Source organism: Lepisosteus oculatus, chromosome 29 (assembly GCF_040954835.1).
Source record: "Lepisosteus oculatus isolate fLepOcu1 chromosome 29, fLepOcu1.hap2, whole genome shotgun sequence".
Classification (NCBI taxonomy): domain Eukaryota; kingdom Metazoa; phylum Chordata; class Actinopteri; order Semionotiformes; family Lepisosteidae; genus Lepisosteus; species Lepisosteus oculatus.
This window is the reverse complement of record NC_090724.1, coordinates 1,322,139-1,339,433: the sequence shown is the minus strand read 5'-3', so window position 1 is coordinate 1,339,433 and position 17,295 is coordinate 1,322,139. Positions and strand designations below refer to the sequence as shown.

Below are 17,295 nucleotides of genomic sequence, written 5' to 3'. Positions count from 1 at the left end.
ATCTGTTTAGTCCTGAGTCCCAGCAGCTCAAAGCCTATCCCAGGAACACAGGATCCCAGGCAGGACAGCGACCTGATTGGGGTGCCAGTCCATCACAGGACCACACACGGACAGTGGTCTTGATTAAGAGACAGCAGCCAGTGGTCTTGAATAGCTTCCTGTCTTGTTTTTTTAGGCCCATGCTGGGATTGCACACATGCATGTCTTGATGAGTCCCCAGTAGGCTTGCACAATGCTTGCTGTTAACAGTTTCCACGGGGGCGTTGTTCTTAAAAGGCAAGAAAGGGTAATATGAAAAATCGAGTAAAGACAATAGATAACAACAATGAGTAAAAAAGCAATGTAATTCATTTAAACTCTAGAGTACCATGTCAGGCTGCATACCCAAGTTGCTTTTTTAAAGCTTGTGTAGCTTGAAAGAGGTGGATATTTTGTGTTCAGTGACTAAACTGCTTAAGAGGGGGATTAAGAGGTTAAGAAAGAGAAGAGTTTCTGAAAGACAAAGAAAATAGTAACCAAATCTGAAAGCAGCTGTCTGCAGAAAGAGACAATGGAATTGTAACTGGAATACACCCTCTATGACGCATTTATGATTACATAAACAGATAAGTCCACAGCAACATCACCTAACACACAGGCCATTTATGATTACTGTCATCCTAAGAACTGTACTGCATTGCTTAGTACACACCTGCAGTTCCTCACTGTGACAGACAGGTGGCAGGCTGCCATCAAAAGGTCAGATCCTGCTCTTGGTGAAAATGGCTCCACTCTGGAACATTTCCTAGAAATCATTCTAATAACACTGCCATTGTTGGCTCCATTGTTATTCCTTTCACTAGAAATATGTAGATGTTTTTCTATTATGTTGTTGGTGTTCTGTAGTTGATGTAATGTCTTATCATATCAATATTAAGCAAAGATAGAGAAATCCCTATACATAAGGATGAGAAGGGTTTTACTCCACATGAAACTCATTAGCTGACAGTACATTGTTTTTTTATAATTTTGCTACATAGCATTAGACATTTTTGATAAAGCAGGTTTATGTTTATTTCATTATCTGTGTTCTAGCAAACACAAGTACATTCTATTGAAATTATCAAACTTTTAAAGGTTAAAATTACCCTGTTCAAAGTTTTATTTATAATGTAGTTACGAAGATGTATTTATGAATGTATTTGCATACATACGTTTTTTTTATTGTACTTTAGCAAGTGATTTCTGTGAGGTGGAAGACATACTGTAACTATGTCCTGTGCCAAGATTTCAAGAACTGAGTCCAATACAAAAGGAAATACAACCGCCCAGTTGTGTGGCAGGCATGCATTACCTATTAAGAGAAAAGTGCTTGGGTTTTTAATAAAAACAGCACAAACCAAAAAACAACACAATAAATAAGAAATAAAAACAACTCACAGTCGTGTGACCTAACTATTTCTCTAAACTATATGAAGATTTTGTATAGCAGTATAAGCAATGGCCTTTAATATTTCCTTCTGTAATAAATGCAGAATGTTTCAAGAATGCCTTATATGCAGTTGTCCTGTGCGCTCTCAGATATATAATTACCTACTTAAGTAAGTTGAAATTTGAGACACAGGATCCCTTTTTTCCAGATCTCAGAGTTAGTGTTAGAGGAGAGAGTAACACTTGACATGTTTGACAAATTACATTGGCTTACATAACCAAGTTCCTCTCTCACTTCAACCCCGAAAGAATGCTTAGATGTAATCCTCTTTTCACAGAAATGGTTCTACAAATACCAGGCTAATCATTACTGCCCTCAATGAAGGTTCTTAAACCATCATTGACTTCCTATGCCAGAGTCAGAAAGGCACCTGTCAGTTTTCCTTCTTTATGTGTGAGATGGCAGGTTATGTCACTGCTACAGTTGGGCAACAATTACGTATGAAACATTTGTGCTGTGCCTATTGAGACAACGTGTTCTCAGAAACGGCTGGAAATAAGTACCCACAGTGGCAAATGGCCCAGATTCTGTTTAGTTTCTTAGTTCCTGTGTTAAACCTGATATAAGAAACATGTTCAAGGTACTTGAATTTGTGCTTTTGTAAGCATAATGTAAGGGTCTTGCTCAGTAAATTCCTGAAATAATAATATTATTATATTATGGCTGGCTGGTACAGACAGTGCAGTGTGATAGTGTTTGATTTGCAGGAGTCAGCACTCCTGAGGTGACCACACACCTCTAAACCGTCTAGTCCAGGTTAGTTTCATGTGTATTAGCTCTGGACACAGCTGGAAAGCAGTGGTGCCCTGGGTTCAGTTCTTTGGGTGCTGTCTGTGTGGAGTTTGTATGTTTGTATGTTCGTGTGGGTTCCCTCTGGGCGCTGGATGCCTGTTGCTTGCTGATAAAAGCTCCCCTGTGACCTTGCAGTGGACAAAGCAGTTAGAAAATGGTTAGGTGGACCAAAAGACTTTTAACAACAGTTCATGGCCTCACACATTTTTCCAGACATCTTGATTTCATTTAGCCTTTTATATCGTTAGCTCCAACACATGTACAGTACGCTTCCTGAGGGAAATCTAGAAGACAACTCATCTGCTTATTCATCCGCACTGGATTGCTTGTAGTTAAGCATGCCAGCACTTCATGACAATAACTCTTAATGGAAAATGAGCAGTAAGAGGAGTTTAAAATACCAGAAAAGAAAAGATTCAAACACATTATCCATATGTCTGAATAGTGCAAAATTCTTGTTAATCATCTGTAATCTAGATCTCGATGTTGGACCTCTGTGAGCACAAAAGCAGCTTGAGCTTGAGCAATATGTGCTGGCCAGTCCCACCCTCTCTGCTGCCAGGATTGCCTACAGTGAGACAACAGTGTTTACACAGATTTTCCCCATTATTCAATAGGGGTGAAATCTGGATATTTCTGGCATTGTTCTGGTCAGGGAATCATGCCTCATGCTCCTAAAGTTATCCATGCAGTGCCTGACATTGGAACACTCTATGTAACTGAAAGTTACTAATATTTTGGACAGTGGGTGTATAGACATATATGTCTTGCCTATGGGCTGTGAATTCAAGTCACCACTGTAGGCCTGTTGTACCTGGAGCTACTTGAAACACAGGGAGGCTTGGCAGGCTTTGTCCCGCAGGTTTGCTGCAGGTGTTCAGTGCAAATAGCACCTTGGATATAGGAAGCAGGTAATGGGACAAAGGCAAGATGTTTAAAAACATCAAAGAAATGTGATTACCTATGATTGGAGCAAAGGGAGGAAACATCAATACCATGACTGATTATTGGAATCATGCTTGTTGCTCTCTGCTTTAGATGAGATTGTCTTTACTTAAGGAACTAGTGTAAATTTAGCACAGGTGAAAACACTCTATCCCTGATTCTTTGCTCTAATGTCATTAAAACAGACCAAGACATTACGATCCAGAGGTTGTGGGGCAGGGCTTGTCTCGGAGCCAGTTCCCAAAATAAAAGCAATAATCTTCTACAAAATGATTTGTATCTATTTGAGTTCTTGAAATAGAATAGATAACAATACCTCAGTTTCCTAAATATGAATTTGTTCAACATACCACGAACTTTACATGTTTGTGCTGTAGGCAGGCTGTCACTATGAAAGTATGCCTGTGAGGATTTTATTTTTGCAAAAGCTGTTTCACACTAATTCCAAATACAGTGATCAGTGTGTTCTGTATTTGTTACTTTTAAGGAAAATGAATTTCTAAGGAATTATTGATTAAATATTCATTGCTAGGCTTTTTTGTTCAAGTATACTGTATATATAAATCTCTTTCCCCTTTTTTCATCCTGAGCGAGAGAGGGTGTGTATCCTGTAGAAAGCACAACACGGTCGAGATTTGTAGGGCAACTTTACTTTTCTAGATTCTCTAATAAAACAATATGCACATTTAGTTTTAAGAAAATATTAAAATCTAATTTCATTATTTAGTGCAGAGGATACGTGAATCAAACCCAAATCTGAAGTAGGATAATTTACTAATATATTGTAGATATTGTTTGCTAAAGAAACAAAGAAAGGTTACAAGCTATAGGAGTCATTTAGCCCACTCAGCCTGTGTATCATTTACCATGATTTATGTCAGTTCAATTTGAATTTGTTCTTTCCATTTAACATTGAAGAAAGGGACAAAACCTGAAGAGAATTGAATTCTGTCTTTCATGTGTGGGCCTGTCAGTGTGACATAACTAACCCTGACCAATGAAATGGACAAATATTCTGAATATATCTTACTTTAAGAAACAGAAGGTTCTTTAGATAATATAGCAGAAAAGGTTTCATTTCTGGTTCTAAACAGAAAATAGCCACTCCTTTACCAGATCAGTGCAGTGAGCTCCAAGTCATGTTTTGCCAGAACACAGAACACTTTTTGTGTGAAGTGATGCAACTGCCCTCAGAATATATGACATTCAAAAATAGTTTTTTAACAAACCAATTACATAGTGGTTGTACATGATTTACATTGATTACTCGCAAACAACTGCATAATAAATGCTGAATATGTGGTGTTTTTAATTAAGTCTTAATAAAAATGGCATAAACACTATTTATCTCCATCAGGCATTGGTTTGGAGTTGCCTAAAGGTTAGGTAGCTGATACACATCTTCTAAAACTCTTACAATACCCTCCTGATTTATTTTCATTCAATTAAGAACCAACATTTTAAAACAACGCCTCGCACGCCACAACAAAGAAGTGTTAAATTTCATTACGCTGTCCTAAGCTCCTTAGGGGCCTTAGCATTTCATAGTCTCCCGGGGACTTTAGCATCAATTAATCCCTGATTGCTTGATCCTAAGTTAGAAAGGTTTACACAAATTGGCCTGCGTCGCACTTCCTGCGAGTGGGGATTTTAGTATGGACCAGTTACTTCTGCCGACACAGGCCAGCAATACGAGCCCTCTGAGCTGTCTCTCTGCCATCTGGAAAGCCATGCTGGAATGTATGAAAAACTCCCTGCAGAGCCTGTTAGCCCTCAACTGGGATCGCCTGAAAGCCTGGGGCAGGGATTTCTGCAAGCGCAATGGCCTGTTGTCGCTGTCTGTGATGTCGGTGGTGGGCGGCTGCCTGCTGGGTTTCTTGCTCAGGGACTTGGAGCTCTCCGAACAGGTAAGCGCAGGGCAAAACGGGCTTTCTTGAGTTCTGGTTCATAGCAGGAGGCTGGAAGCCCCATTTTACTAACATACAGAACGGCAAACAAATATGAGATCATTTGTTGTGAGCTCAAGGGTTTGGTATCAGATCCAATAATGCAAGTTAGTAAGTTGTTTCCTTTCATTGCTCACTGCAGACCAGTCTTTTCAAGATGTTTTTGTCTGGAATTAACACTCTGAATGTGTGAGAGGGGCTATGCACAGCTCTGGTGAACATTAGTTCTTGCTTTATATTTAGTGCATTTCAGTCATTAAACTTTATTACAAATGTCCACTTAACTCTAGAAAGACAACAGTAGAACAGTTTCCTAACCCTGGTGTGCCTGAGGTGGCATTCAGCCGTTTCTGCTGAGCTCTCTTTCTTAGCGGAACTGTGCCAGACTGGTCCATGAAGTTAAATAACATAAAGGAGATTTATTCTTCTAGAAAACATCTACAATGTTTCACTAAAAAATTCAAGCAGGCTTACATAGCCCATTAACCTCCTTTGGCAGCATTCCTCATATGGAACATTCCTGATTTGCCAAACCTGTAAATTTAGTCCTCTTTTACGGTGTTATACCACAGCAGCACATTACATTGCATAGTGGGGGAAGAAATCCCATTGATAAAAAAGTAACAGCTTAACACACCAGCAGCTTTAAGCCAGATAAGACATGTCTTAAAAACTCTCTCACTATTCGCACACAAATCCCAGTGCCACTAAGTGAGCTTATCTGAGTGCTGAAGCCTTGGAACGCAATGAAATACGAGCTTCTAGTTTGTAGATTTTAAAACAGAGCTATAAAATATCAGTACTCATGTTTATAATGAAATACTTAAATCATATATGAAATACCTAATCTGTATAAACTCATAAGATTTCCAGACAAATTTAAATTAAAGTTATGGTTATGTCATCTGTACATTATGTGAATTAGTACTGTTAGTACTAGTGAAGTTTTGATCAATCCTTCATTAGTGTGTTTCTAACTGTTAAAGGTCAAATTCACCCCTTTTCCAATTTCTAAAATAACTGCTTTAATGGATGGTGTGAGCATCTTTATGCTAACAGCTAACATGTGAGAGGCCATGATGTAATGCCTGCTGCTCTTGTAACAACAGATAATTCAATTGTGACCTAAAGGCGGAAGAGACTTAGGAGGAACTAAGCCCTTGCCAGCAGCCCCAGCTTAGTCACACGCTGACAGTCTGAAACAGACCTGGGCCATATGACTTGGTCCAGGTGTAAATGTGAGATATTGCTTCACCAGCTGAATTACAGGAGAACTGTGGTGAGGAACTGGTATCCCTTATAGCCATCCAGCGTCAGTAACCACTTTATCTTTGAGGTGTCTTAGCAAGCTGGGCCCATGCTAACTCACCCAGGGTGTGAATACGCCCTGGACAGGAAGCCAGTCCATGGCAGGGTGCACATGTCTTCATCCTGGTTAGCATGTATTTGGAAGGTGGGAGGGCATGGTGGCATTTTGGAAAAAAAGCCATGTGAACTAGATGAGACCATGCAGACTCCACCTAGAAGACATCTCAGGCTTCATTCAAACTCAGGATCAGACAGCTGTGAGGCAGAAGTGTTACCCACCTCCCATTAGTCTAACACAGTCAAGAATAAAGGGTAATGAAACAGAGGTAACAGGTTAAATTCCAGTCACTTTGAAATATCAGTTCCAAGCTACCTTGATTATTACATCAGTGCCGAGAGATCAAGCAGTAAGCCTTCATGCTTTGAAAGCTGGCAGTGTTTCCCAATACTAGATCCATTTCACCATAAGACACCCACTGCCTTTCTCTGCCATGGTCTGTCCGCGTACTGGAACGGCTGTTGGTAATAAACAATGTCTCTACATGCCTTCTGTTCCCTGTCTAGGCAAAAATCTACTTTTCCTTCCCCGGAGAGCTCCTCATGAGGATGCTGAAGATGCTGATTCTTCCTCTCATCACTTCCAGGTAAGATGTGCTGGTTTTCCTTAGGTTCTATACTTCTTTTAAAATAAATAAATGATGTAAGAAAGGGTTATACTAATGTACTTATACTGTGATTTTTTAATTTAATAATAAGAACAAGATAACTGCACAGGTTGGGCTGTCACTATGTCAGTCTTAATTCTTTTCATTGTATTGTGTTCTTCGGCATGAGAACCACTTTATAAGCGGCAGGGTTTTGTGTGGGTGCAGGAAGCCCCTATATCGCAGGGGGGGTTAGTTCTATGTTTCTCCAGGGGAGGGCACAGGGGTGGGACAGGAGAGTAGGGTCCCTGGAGGAAGTTTTCTCCTATTGCACAGAATAACCATGAGTGTTTGGTGAGCCCTGATGCATCCCGGGAGGTGTGTGTATGTATGTGTGTGGGTTGAGGTGGTGTGGTGACAGCTCCAGTACCAACCACCCCAGCCAGACCTGAGAAGGTATCTCCATGAATGAACTACAGCCGTGACTGGATGTAGCAAGAGGCTTCTAATTTGCACCAGCAACTCTTATACACCGTGGATAGTGTGGAACTGTAGATTGTGTTGCAGATTTAAAAAAAGAGGGGGGAATTTAAGAGGCAGAAAGAGTGGTAGAGCAAGAACATGGACCTTCACCAAGGTAGACCCCTGCTCTTCTGCACAGTTCCAAAGCATTTGTAATGATCAGAAATTATCAGAATCGCTGGTTGCAGTCTCACACCTACAGCACAGAGTTACAATACTGGGGCTTTGGTTTGGAATTTCTGGACCAAAGGGAAGAGCATCAGAACATCTTTAGAGTTTACCAGCCTAGTGCTGCTCATCTGGCCAAGGCTGGGTTTGTTCCTGACAGGTTTCAAGGTGGTATAGACTTTGTATGCACAGCTTGATAGTCACATTTCAGTTTCAAGTTACTTCCTAACAATGAATAAGTTGACAGTTGAGTAAAGGAAAACAATTAATACCCTGCAGCACACAAAGAACACAGGTCTGTCTCCTTCAGACAGTGTAGGAGTCCTCCATGCTTTCTCAGGGACAAGAAGAAGAGACTATTGTCCACTGGAGCTCCACAGAAGATCTCAGCTGCCTTCTGCTGCCCGTAACCATGAGCTGCTTTGACTGTTTCCTCTCCAGCTTAATGTCAGGCCTGTCTGCTATGGACACCAAGGCGTGTGGCCGCATGGGCCTGATCACCATCACGTACTACCTGTGGACCACCTTCATGGCCGTGATCGTGGGCATTGTCCTGGTGCTCATCATCCACCCTGGCAACGCCTCCGAGAAGGAAGGCAGCCGAGTGGGGGGCGGGCCGGTCATGACCTCCGCAGACGCCCTGCTAGATCTCATCAGGTAAACCCTGTGTGTGCGGTGTGCGGTGTGCGGTGTGCGGTGTGCGGTGTGCGTTTACGGACCGCTCTCTGGCGTGTGTGTGCTGACTGGACAGACAGACAAGTGGAGACAATGTGACCCAGAACAAGAAGGGTCTTTCCAAAGATGATACAAAGTTTGGCTCTTTTGCCACAGTACTAAAAGGAATTAACAGGAAGGACCAACTGTTCCTATCTCTTATAAACACGCTGTTTCTGACTTTGCAGCTTTTTGTTCTTAATTGAATGATTCTGCAAATCATTTTCAGATTCTGCACTGTCATGTAATATAGTGTATTTTCTTATTACTAATGTATGAGAATGATTTATATTCCGTATTATGGATATGAGAAAGGTTTGTTTCATAGGCATTCACACAGGAGATTCTGATTAATTTTCGGGCTGTGAACATATGAAAGATCATGAGAAACATCGAAGCAGCTTATAAATGTTGCTTCCTCTAGTGGGATAGGGCACTTGTATAGATTTGGTCATTGTACAAACCTATAACATACCCTACTGAAGTAGTTTTGCTCAAATTAGAAAATCTGCTTCCTTAACAGGTTTTGTACCAATTTCCAGTATCCCTTACAGCTTTGTACAGAACATGATATTCTGCCAATGTTAATTGCTAATAAGAGCATCAAGCTCTTAATTCTGAAACACTGCTTTATTAAGATGCTGAATCCCTGGTCTGATGTTTTTGTCTCGGCTTCATAACAATCCCATTAAGGCACAGTGGTATTACAGTATTTTTAGTAATCCGTGCCGCAAGAACGTCTTATCTACCGCAACGCTAGTGACTTCCAGAGTCTTATCCGATCACTACACCAAATGTATTTGACTCTCCAGGAAGCTGCCCTCTGTACTGTGCTGAGATCCAGCACCAGACAGCAGGCTGAACAGTATCCATAGCGTCCCTCTGTCGCTCGCCACTTCATTTTCAAAGTGAAAAAAGGAGTTAATTCTTACCTCAGTGAGGGTGAAATAGTCAACAATGCCTCAACAGCAAGAAGAACACAATGATGGATTGATGCAGACAGAAAAGAGCAAATAGCAACTTTTCAAGCACAAAGCTCTTCCTAGGGCGGAAGCAGGGTAGCCTTTGTATCCGACAAATCCTACATAATCACGCTAGCTGTTATGGTCAAATAACGTCTTGCTCAGGATTCTACTGTTTAGTTACAACAACAAGATGGCAAGTTAGTTCTGAAGCTGGTCCAGAAATCCAGCTGTTAGACAGCTGGGAGGAGGGGTGGAGCTCACAGCCTGGCCAAGCTTCTTGCTGCGGGAAACCCTGAACCGCCATCCACACAGCCCTGTGTCTTTTCTGTCATTCTTGTGTTCAAGCTTAAATACAGCCACTACCAAGTCATGGATAACTAAACCTAATGGAAGATTCCGACCTTCATTTCATAAAAAAAAACAATGCTCTTTTCCTTGTTTCTTCACAGGAATATGTTTCCTGCCAATCTGATCGAAGCAACATTCCAACAGGTAAGAATTATTTAACAAAAAACAGTGTCCTTAAAAAAGACTAAATATACATTAAAAAGGCTGAATATTTTGTCAAGGCATTTGGTCCTGACAGAACCCTGTGAAATGTGGCGTATTCTCTCTGGACTGAAGCCCTTTGTTTCATTGTGTCTGTTCTAGTATCGCACGCAGCTGGTTCCAGTCCTCAGACCGGCTTCGAGTGGCCGAATCACCGGCGTTTCACCCAACTATGTCTATTTCGTCCCCGACGAGACCAATCCCAACATGGGCCGGCCTGTGTTTCTGGAGCTCACCCCCTCACCACAGGTTGACTACAAGTCCATCCCGGGAAGCAGCAAGGGGATGAACGTGCTGGGCGTGGTCATCTTCTCGGCCACCATAGGTACCAGGGGACTCCATGATGAGGGGTCGGGGTGACGCCAGAGACATTTTAGAAAGAAAATACTTTCAGGGTCAGGAGCAATGGTTAGCATGGCTGCCATGCACCACTGGGGCCCTGGGTTCAATTCCTGGGGTGCTGTCTGTGAGGGGTTTGTAGGCTCTCTTTGTGTTCATGTGGGTTTCCTCCTGCAGTCCAGTTGGTACCTGGGAAAATTGGTCCTGGTGTGAGTGTGTGCATTTGTGTCTGTCTCCCTGCGATGGACTGGTGTTCTATCCTGTGTGTATCCCATCCTGTATCTGTTGCTTGCCGGGACAGGCTCTGGCTTCTCCATAACCCAGAAAATTATGTTAGAAAAACAGTTAGAAAATGGATGGAAGGACTTTTTAAAGGCCCAAAACCAAATTTCCTCCAGTTTTTCTTAAAGTAGCATTAAGAGCTCAAAGGCTCTAAAATGGGAATGATAGATTATTAGTTTCCTTTTTATTGCACGCTTGCCTCCATCTCACAGAGCTCTTCTTGCCCTTTCTTTGAAGGCCTGTTGCTGGGGAAGATGGGGGAAAGAGGGACACCAATGGTCAACGTCTGTCAGTGCATTAACGAGTGTGTCATGAAGATCATTAATGCAGCTGTTTGGTGAGTTGATACATGAGCCTTATACCTCCCAGAAAATACAATAATATCAGAATGTAAAGGAGCCATGGGCAGCGTTTAAGAGCACAAGGATAAACCAATCAATATGGGGATTGTTTTGGCCAAGGAAGGTGATGGAAGTCAGCATAGTTTCTTTATTTGACTGGATATTAATTTAAAATATTGTATCGACCCTGCAGCAGTCACTGTTGTTTGCTACATTCAGTGTGTGCGCATGTGGTGTATCTGGTTGAAAGGTCTAGAGTTGCTGGCTGTAGTTCATTACGAGCAAAGAGAGAAACATCCTAATCTCTACCTCTGTCCTGGGCCTCCTTGTTAATGCTACAAAGAAATGGCTCAGTGATACAACGCTTTGGCCAGTGAATATAGAGGTGTGGTATTTGTGGGTCACTGCTAAGCAATACTTTTCCTGCTTTTGCTGTTAAAATGATTAAAGATGCAAAATGCCAGATGGCTGATCAATAAACTGCTTATAATTTAAATTAATTCACAAAGTTTGTTTCCTCCGCATTTATTTTGTAAACCAAAATAATCAAAACAAAAACCTGAATCCTACCAAAGTTCTAGCTCTACTTGTCAGAACCCTTTCCCCAACCATACAAGGGGTTGAATTAATTCAAGCGCTCTAAAGAATAAAAATGGTTTAACAATAATCACGTTACTCACGTCACCAGTCTTCTCTTCTCCTCTGTCCCTCCTGGTTTATCACAGCTGCAACTCTCAATCTCATTCAGCTCTTTTCAAGCACTGGACTGGCTTCTCCCTACAGAAGCCTCCCATTGACACCTCAACCCTCCAGGCAGGAAAGTAGCTTCTCTCAAGCTGCACGTATCAAAGACAGCAGAATTCAGCTTGAAGCAGCAAAGTAACATTGCTTCCCAATAAACACCCACCTCCACGAAAACTTTTCGGTATTTCATGTGAACTTACTTCCTGTTTTCTGTTCCATCTTACAAGTCAAGCATCTTTTCTTAATTCACAGGTATTTTCCCTTTGGAATTGTGTTCCTAGTGGCCGGAAAAATCCTGGAGATGGAAGATCCGTCTGAGGTGGGACAGAAGCTGGGGATGTACGCAATCACGGTCCTGTCAGGCCTCCTCATTCACGGGCTCATTCTCCTCCCCCTGTTCTACCTCATCCTGACCCGGAAGAACCCCTTCAAGTTCATTCGCGGGCTTCTGCAGGCCCTGGTCATCGCCCTGGCAACCTCTTCAAGGTACCACTTCCCAGCTTCAGCTAGAACTGGGTTTCCTCGATGTCCCATATCTCCCACAGGCAAATGCAAAGTTATGAGAAACCAGTTGAAAGCTCTTTACATATACATTACCAGTTTCCATTGTGTTCTTGTGTCACTGTCTTCTTAGTAGCAGTTTTAGTGTCTATCAATGTCTGAAGAACTTGCTGCTTAAACTCCTGAGCAGAGCCCTGTTGCTCCCGGTCCAGCCTGCATGGTTAGGGAGTAGGTGGCTCTTCTGACTGCACTTCCTCATTCTCAGCTGCACGTGGTGGCAGGGTTCATAGCCGCAAGCTGAGCCACGAAAAACATGATTTGAAATTGGTGGGTTCCAGCTAGGGTGGGTGTAACTGAAGAAATGACTGGGCAGTTTTGTGTTTTTAAAAGACCGCAGCCTGGGCAGCTGACCTTGGGGAATGACTGGGAGACAGGGCTCTTGAATTGTGCTGTCCTGCTGTCCTCTAGTTCCGCCACTCTGCCCATCACCATGAAGTGCTTGCTGGAGAACAATGGCATCGACCGGAGGATAGCCAGGTTCGTCCTGCCCGTGGGCGCCACCATCAACATGGACGGCACAGCCCTGTATGAAGCAGTGGCTGCCATCTTCATTGCGCAGGTCAATGACTACGAGCTGGACTTCGGGCAGCTGGTCACAATCAGGTAACTTCTGCCGGGTAAATTCTGAAGATTTTAAGGCAATTATTCTTTACTCTTGAAGGTGTGCAGAAATCAAAGCTCCGGAAAGACCCAGCCCTCACACAGCACTGTGTACGACTCCCCTGCACTGATGAGACTGACTTACTCCTCCTGTTCCCCTGCAGTATAACAGCAACAGCAGCAAGTATAGGAGCAGCTGGGATCCCGCAGGCAGGCCTCGTTACCATGGTGATAGTGTTGACCTCCGTAGGCCTGCCACCGGATGACATCTCCCTGATCGTGGCAGTTGACTGGGCCCTGTAAGTAAAACATCCCAGCCAAGGTTTGCAACCCTCTTCAGTGCAAATGCATGGATTTCTAAGCTTTTAAAAACCTTTTCGTTTTCAATTTAAGGACAGACCTCTCTTCATTCTTCGTGTAATGAAGTCCAGTTATCCACTGAGAGCAAATTACCTCTTCAATTCCCACAGTCTTTTGCTCACATGGGGAAAAAATGGACTGATTTTTTTATAAATGAGTTGTGAAGAGGGTATCACAGTGGCACAGCTGTTAGCATTGCTGCCGCACAGCACTGAGGTCCAGGGTTCAATTCCTGTGTGCTATCTGCATGGAGTTTGTATGTTCTGCCCGTGTGGGTCTCCTCCCACAATCCAAAGGCAGCATTTTCTGGGTTAAATTTCTTCTGGAAGAATTAGCCCTGGTGTGTGTGTGTGTGCCCTGCGATGGACTGGCATCCCATCCAGGGTGTGTCCCACCTTGTGCAGTTTCTTTGCCAGGATAGGCTCCAGTGAGTCTGGAGAGGATGAAGCTGTCAGAAACTGGATGGACAGACTGATGAGTGGTTCTGAAGGTCAAGGGACCTGAGTGTGGTAACTCCCTTCCTGTGTCCTTTCAGGGATCGGTTCAGGACAATGATCAATGTGCTAGGAGACGCACTTGCTGCAGGAATAATCGCTCATATTTGTCGGAAAGACTTTCAGACAGACCCAAACAAGGTTTGGCATTATTTGTACTCCAAATATCTATATTTTTTGCACTTATATCTTTTTGGGCACATTTGAGTTTATAATTATGTTGTTTGTACTAAAATATAGCCTGTGAAATAAATTTGTACTTACAACGTTTAGAACATAGCAAGCCTAATACATTGAGCTTTTAATTAAAATTTTATTTGTGTAGCATATACTATGCAACATGTTCTTAGTTTGACCGTGATTCAGTGACGGTGGATCGACAGCGAATTTGGAGGGTAGCATTTTTTTTAAATGCTGTTTGCTTGAAATATGATAATACTTTATTATCAGATTTCCAAGAAGTGTGTCTTGCATCAACATGGCTGTTTTACACACATAGAAACATACAAAATCTACATTAAATAACAGACATTCACTTCACACCACTCCTGCAGGAATCCCCTAATTACAGCAGAACCCTTTAAATTTACTCCCCACAACTACACCAGACCCATTTAAATACACGTCACCCCTTCCCTTTTCTACCGAATCCACTGATATTAATTACCCATAAACCATTACTGGTTTAAAGACAAAGACAAAGACAAAGAACTGTGGCAAAAATTAGGCAGTTTTTTACTGTCTGTGTTCCAGGAGAACCCCTCTAGCGGCATCCAGGACCTGCCCATGACAGAGATCCCGCTGCTGGCGAACAAAGACTGTGTGTTTGAAGTGATTGGGGACACCGTAACTGAGCGGCCTACAGTGTATTACAACATCTGCCAAGTGTGATGCCAACAGAACATCCAGGGAACAAATAGCAGCTGGACTGTTTGTAGAATTCCCTGGGCTGCAGGGTCTTCTGGTCCTCATTGCTCAAGCCCTGAAGGAACCGCTCTTCTTTCGTTTTTCATTTCAGATTTATTTTCACTATTCGGTATTTGAGCCGAGTCACTGAAGATTCAAGGGATTACCATTTTCACAATTGTGCCATTGTACAGTATGTAAACTATGACAAACAATGAACATTCCCCACCCCCCCATCTACTGTTTCTGTATCCAGCTTGTCTTTTGGGTTGGACTACCAGCTGCTCAAGAACAAGACCCAAGACCAGCGCCCACCAGCGTAAAAGATAACTGAAATTGATTTAGTCCATGTTTCACTTTCTGCGATATTGTTGCTTTGGAAGTGTGACATATTTCTTGTATGACCATGAAAGGCTGTTCTCTCTCTGTGTATATGCACAGGGGGGAGTAAGAACCAAAAAATGATAAGGACTGCAAAGAAAAAATATATATATTCTCCTGCTCTGCCTGGAATATCATACCCGCACAAACTACAGGAAATGAATCTTTGTGTCTTGGAACGGAGGAGATTACGGGGGTCTTGATTCACGTCGTTAAAGTCCCAGAGAATCTCTCTTACTTCCAATCACCTGACGCAGAAACAGCCACACGTTGAAATGGAGTCTGCTTCCTTTCCACAGTGTTCAGATTAGAATCTCCAAAACGGCGTCTGTTCACAGTAGATAAGGTGGCGCCGAATGAATTCGCTCCCATGTGCCTTCTGTTGATTTCTCTCTGAGGTTTCATGTAGATATGCCTTAAGAACCACCATCTTAAACTAAAAGGTGCAGAACCCTTGGTTTGGCTCTAAATTATGCTTAAGACTGGAAGCGCATTTGTGCTTTCCTTCCTTGGGGTTGAGGAATCTAATCCTGGTCCTGGGGAGCTGCATAGGGTCAAAATCTTTGGAAAGTAGCGGAAGAACGCTTAAAGATGTAGAAAATCTGAGAAAACTGCAGTGAGGGCCGTACCAAACGAGGTTAGCTCATTAAGAGATGAATTAGAATAAAAAGCTTCAGACTCTCTGACCCTGCTGGACCAGGACCAGGATATCCCTGGTGTAAACCATTGAGGTTATATTTTTTTAAGCCTTTTCAGCCAGTGAGAAAGTGTAGCGGAAATCAAGCAGTTATTTTTCAGAAGCGTTTCCAACCCTTGTCCAGGAGCAACACTGTGCCTAAAGTGTTCAGTCCAGCTGAGTTTTCTAACTCTCCAGTGCTTACTGAGGACTTAATTCATCTGCTTGATCATTTAGACCTTGTTTTGTTTCTAAACTTGTTTCTTCAATCGGTCCCGAGTGACAAAAACACCTAACGACAAGGAGACTTTACATTGTCTCTCCTTAACTTGCTTAGTGTTATTTCTCCCTAAATTGCTCTTAGTACTTGATCAATTGATGATAGATGAGGTGTGAATGATACCCTGACACACCGATCCATCCACAGTGGGAATAACCCTGCACACTATATTGAACAGATTTCTCCCAGCTGAGGTCCACCTGGTCACAATTCAGGCAGTACATGTGAATGAGGGAAGTTAAGATGCCTAGAAATTAATTCAGGGTTGATAGAGCATACTAATCCCATCTGACCTTTTCAGAGCTGAAAACAAAACGTACAAATATGTCCAAAATAAAAAAAACTGAAATCAATTAGTCTGTGATGGAGAACTCATCTGGTTAAAAAAAAGACAGTTTTGTGCCAGGACCAGCCTAGGAACTGGGAAACATCTGCTATAGATTACTTCAGAGGGGAAAATAATTGAAAAATCTAACCTCTTTCTCTAATAGAAACATAAACAGGAATGACATGCTGGTAAATAAAGATCCAGTAATAGTAATCTTTAGAGCTCATACAGGGTCAGTATAATGTTCAGTAGTCATTCCTGCTTAAGGAGTTGTGCTTTGTAATAGGGAGTCAATGTAAAATCAAAGTGTGTTATAGCTTTTCTTTTCCCAGATTTTTAAAGGGGCATCACATTTCATCTTTGGAATGCTCTGGAAAATGGGACAATGATTATAGCAGGGGCTGTTTTTCAAAAGCTCAGGCTCCTACATGTTCTCAGTGAGATTTAGTGTTGCCTTAAATGTGATCTTTAGACATCAGCCAAGAATTGTAGACAGCCCGACAACATAGTCAAAGCAGTTTTTCCTCTATTACAATGTTTCCCAGGAATTATGTCATTCTGCCAATTTCTTTCCCTAACTGTTCCCATTATGTTGGCATACTCAAAATGGCAAATTACAGATTTTAATTCATAGGGCTGATGTGTTTTTTAATTAATGATTCTTTTTGTTGTGGTTTGGTTATGATATTTTGTAATAAAACTTTGCTTCTGAGCTGAAGACTTATTTTTCATTTACATTTTAATTTCAAACCACCAAAAACACGGCACAAGCAACCCCTTTTGAGACTAGGAACACCGCGCCAGGGAAGGCATCAGCTCAGACTGTTATTGTATCAGCTACCATAACAATAAAAGCAGGACAGATGCTTAGTCCACTGGTGTGCAATCAACCATCACTTACCTTGTTCACCAGCATATATTTAATCTCCAGTGATGACTGGATTCCCCGCTCAGTTGTGACTCTTGCTCATGGCTCACG

At 42.2% G+C, this 17,295-nt stretch overlaps 1 protein-coding gene across 1 annotated transcript; it reads left to right on the top strand.

Annotated features, from left to right (window-relative positions):
- Window positions 1–4,841: 4,841 nt before the first annotated feature.
- Window positions 4,842–17,023, top strand: LOC102684566 (excitatory amino acid transporter 5-like). Its single transcript, XM_015365466.2, has 11 exons — window positions 4,842–5,115; window positions 7,027–7,106; window positions 8,238–8,453; window positions 9,925–9,967; window positions 10,127–10,349; window positions 10,883–10,982; window positions 11,983–12,216; window positions 12,700–12,894; window positions 13,056–13,190; window positions 13,787–13,886; window positions 14,499–17,023. The coding sequence occupies exons 1-11, from the start codon at window positions 4,864–4,866 to the stop codon at window positions 14,634–14,636; spliced, it is 1,716 nt and encodes a 571-aa protein (XP_015220952.1). The 5' UTR covers window positions 4,842–4,863; the 3' UTR covers window positions 14,637–17,023.
- The last annotated feature ends 272 nt before the right edge of the window (window positions 17,024–17,295 follow it).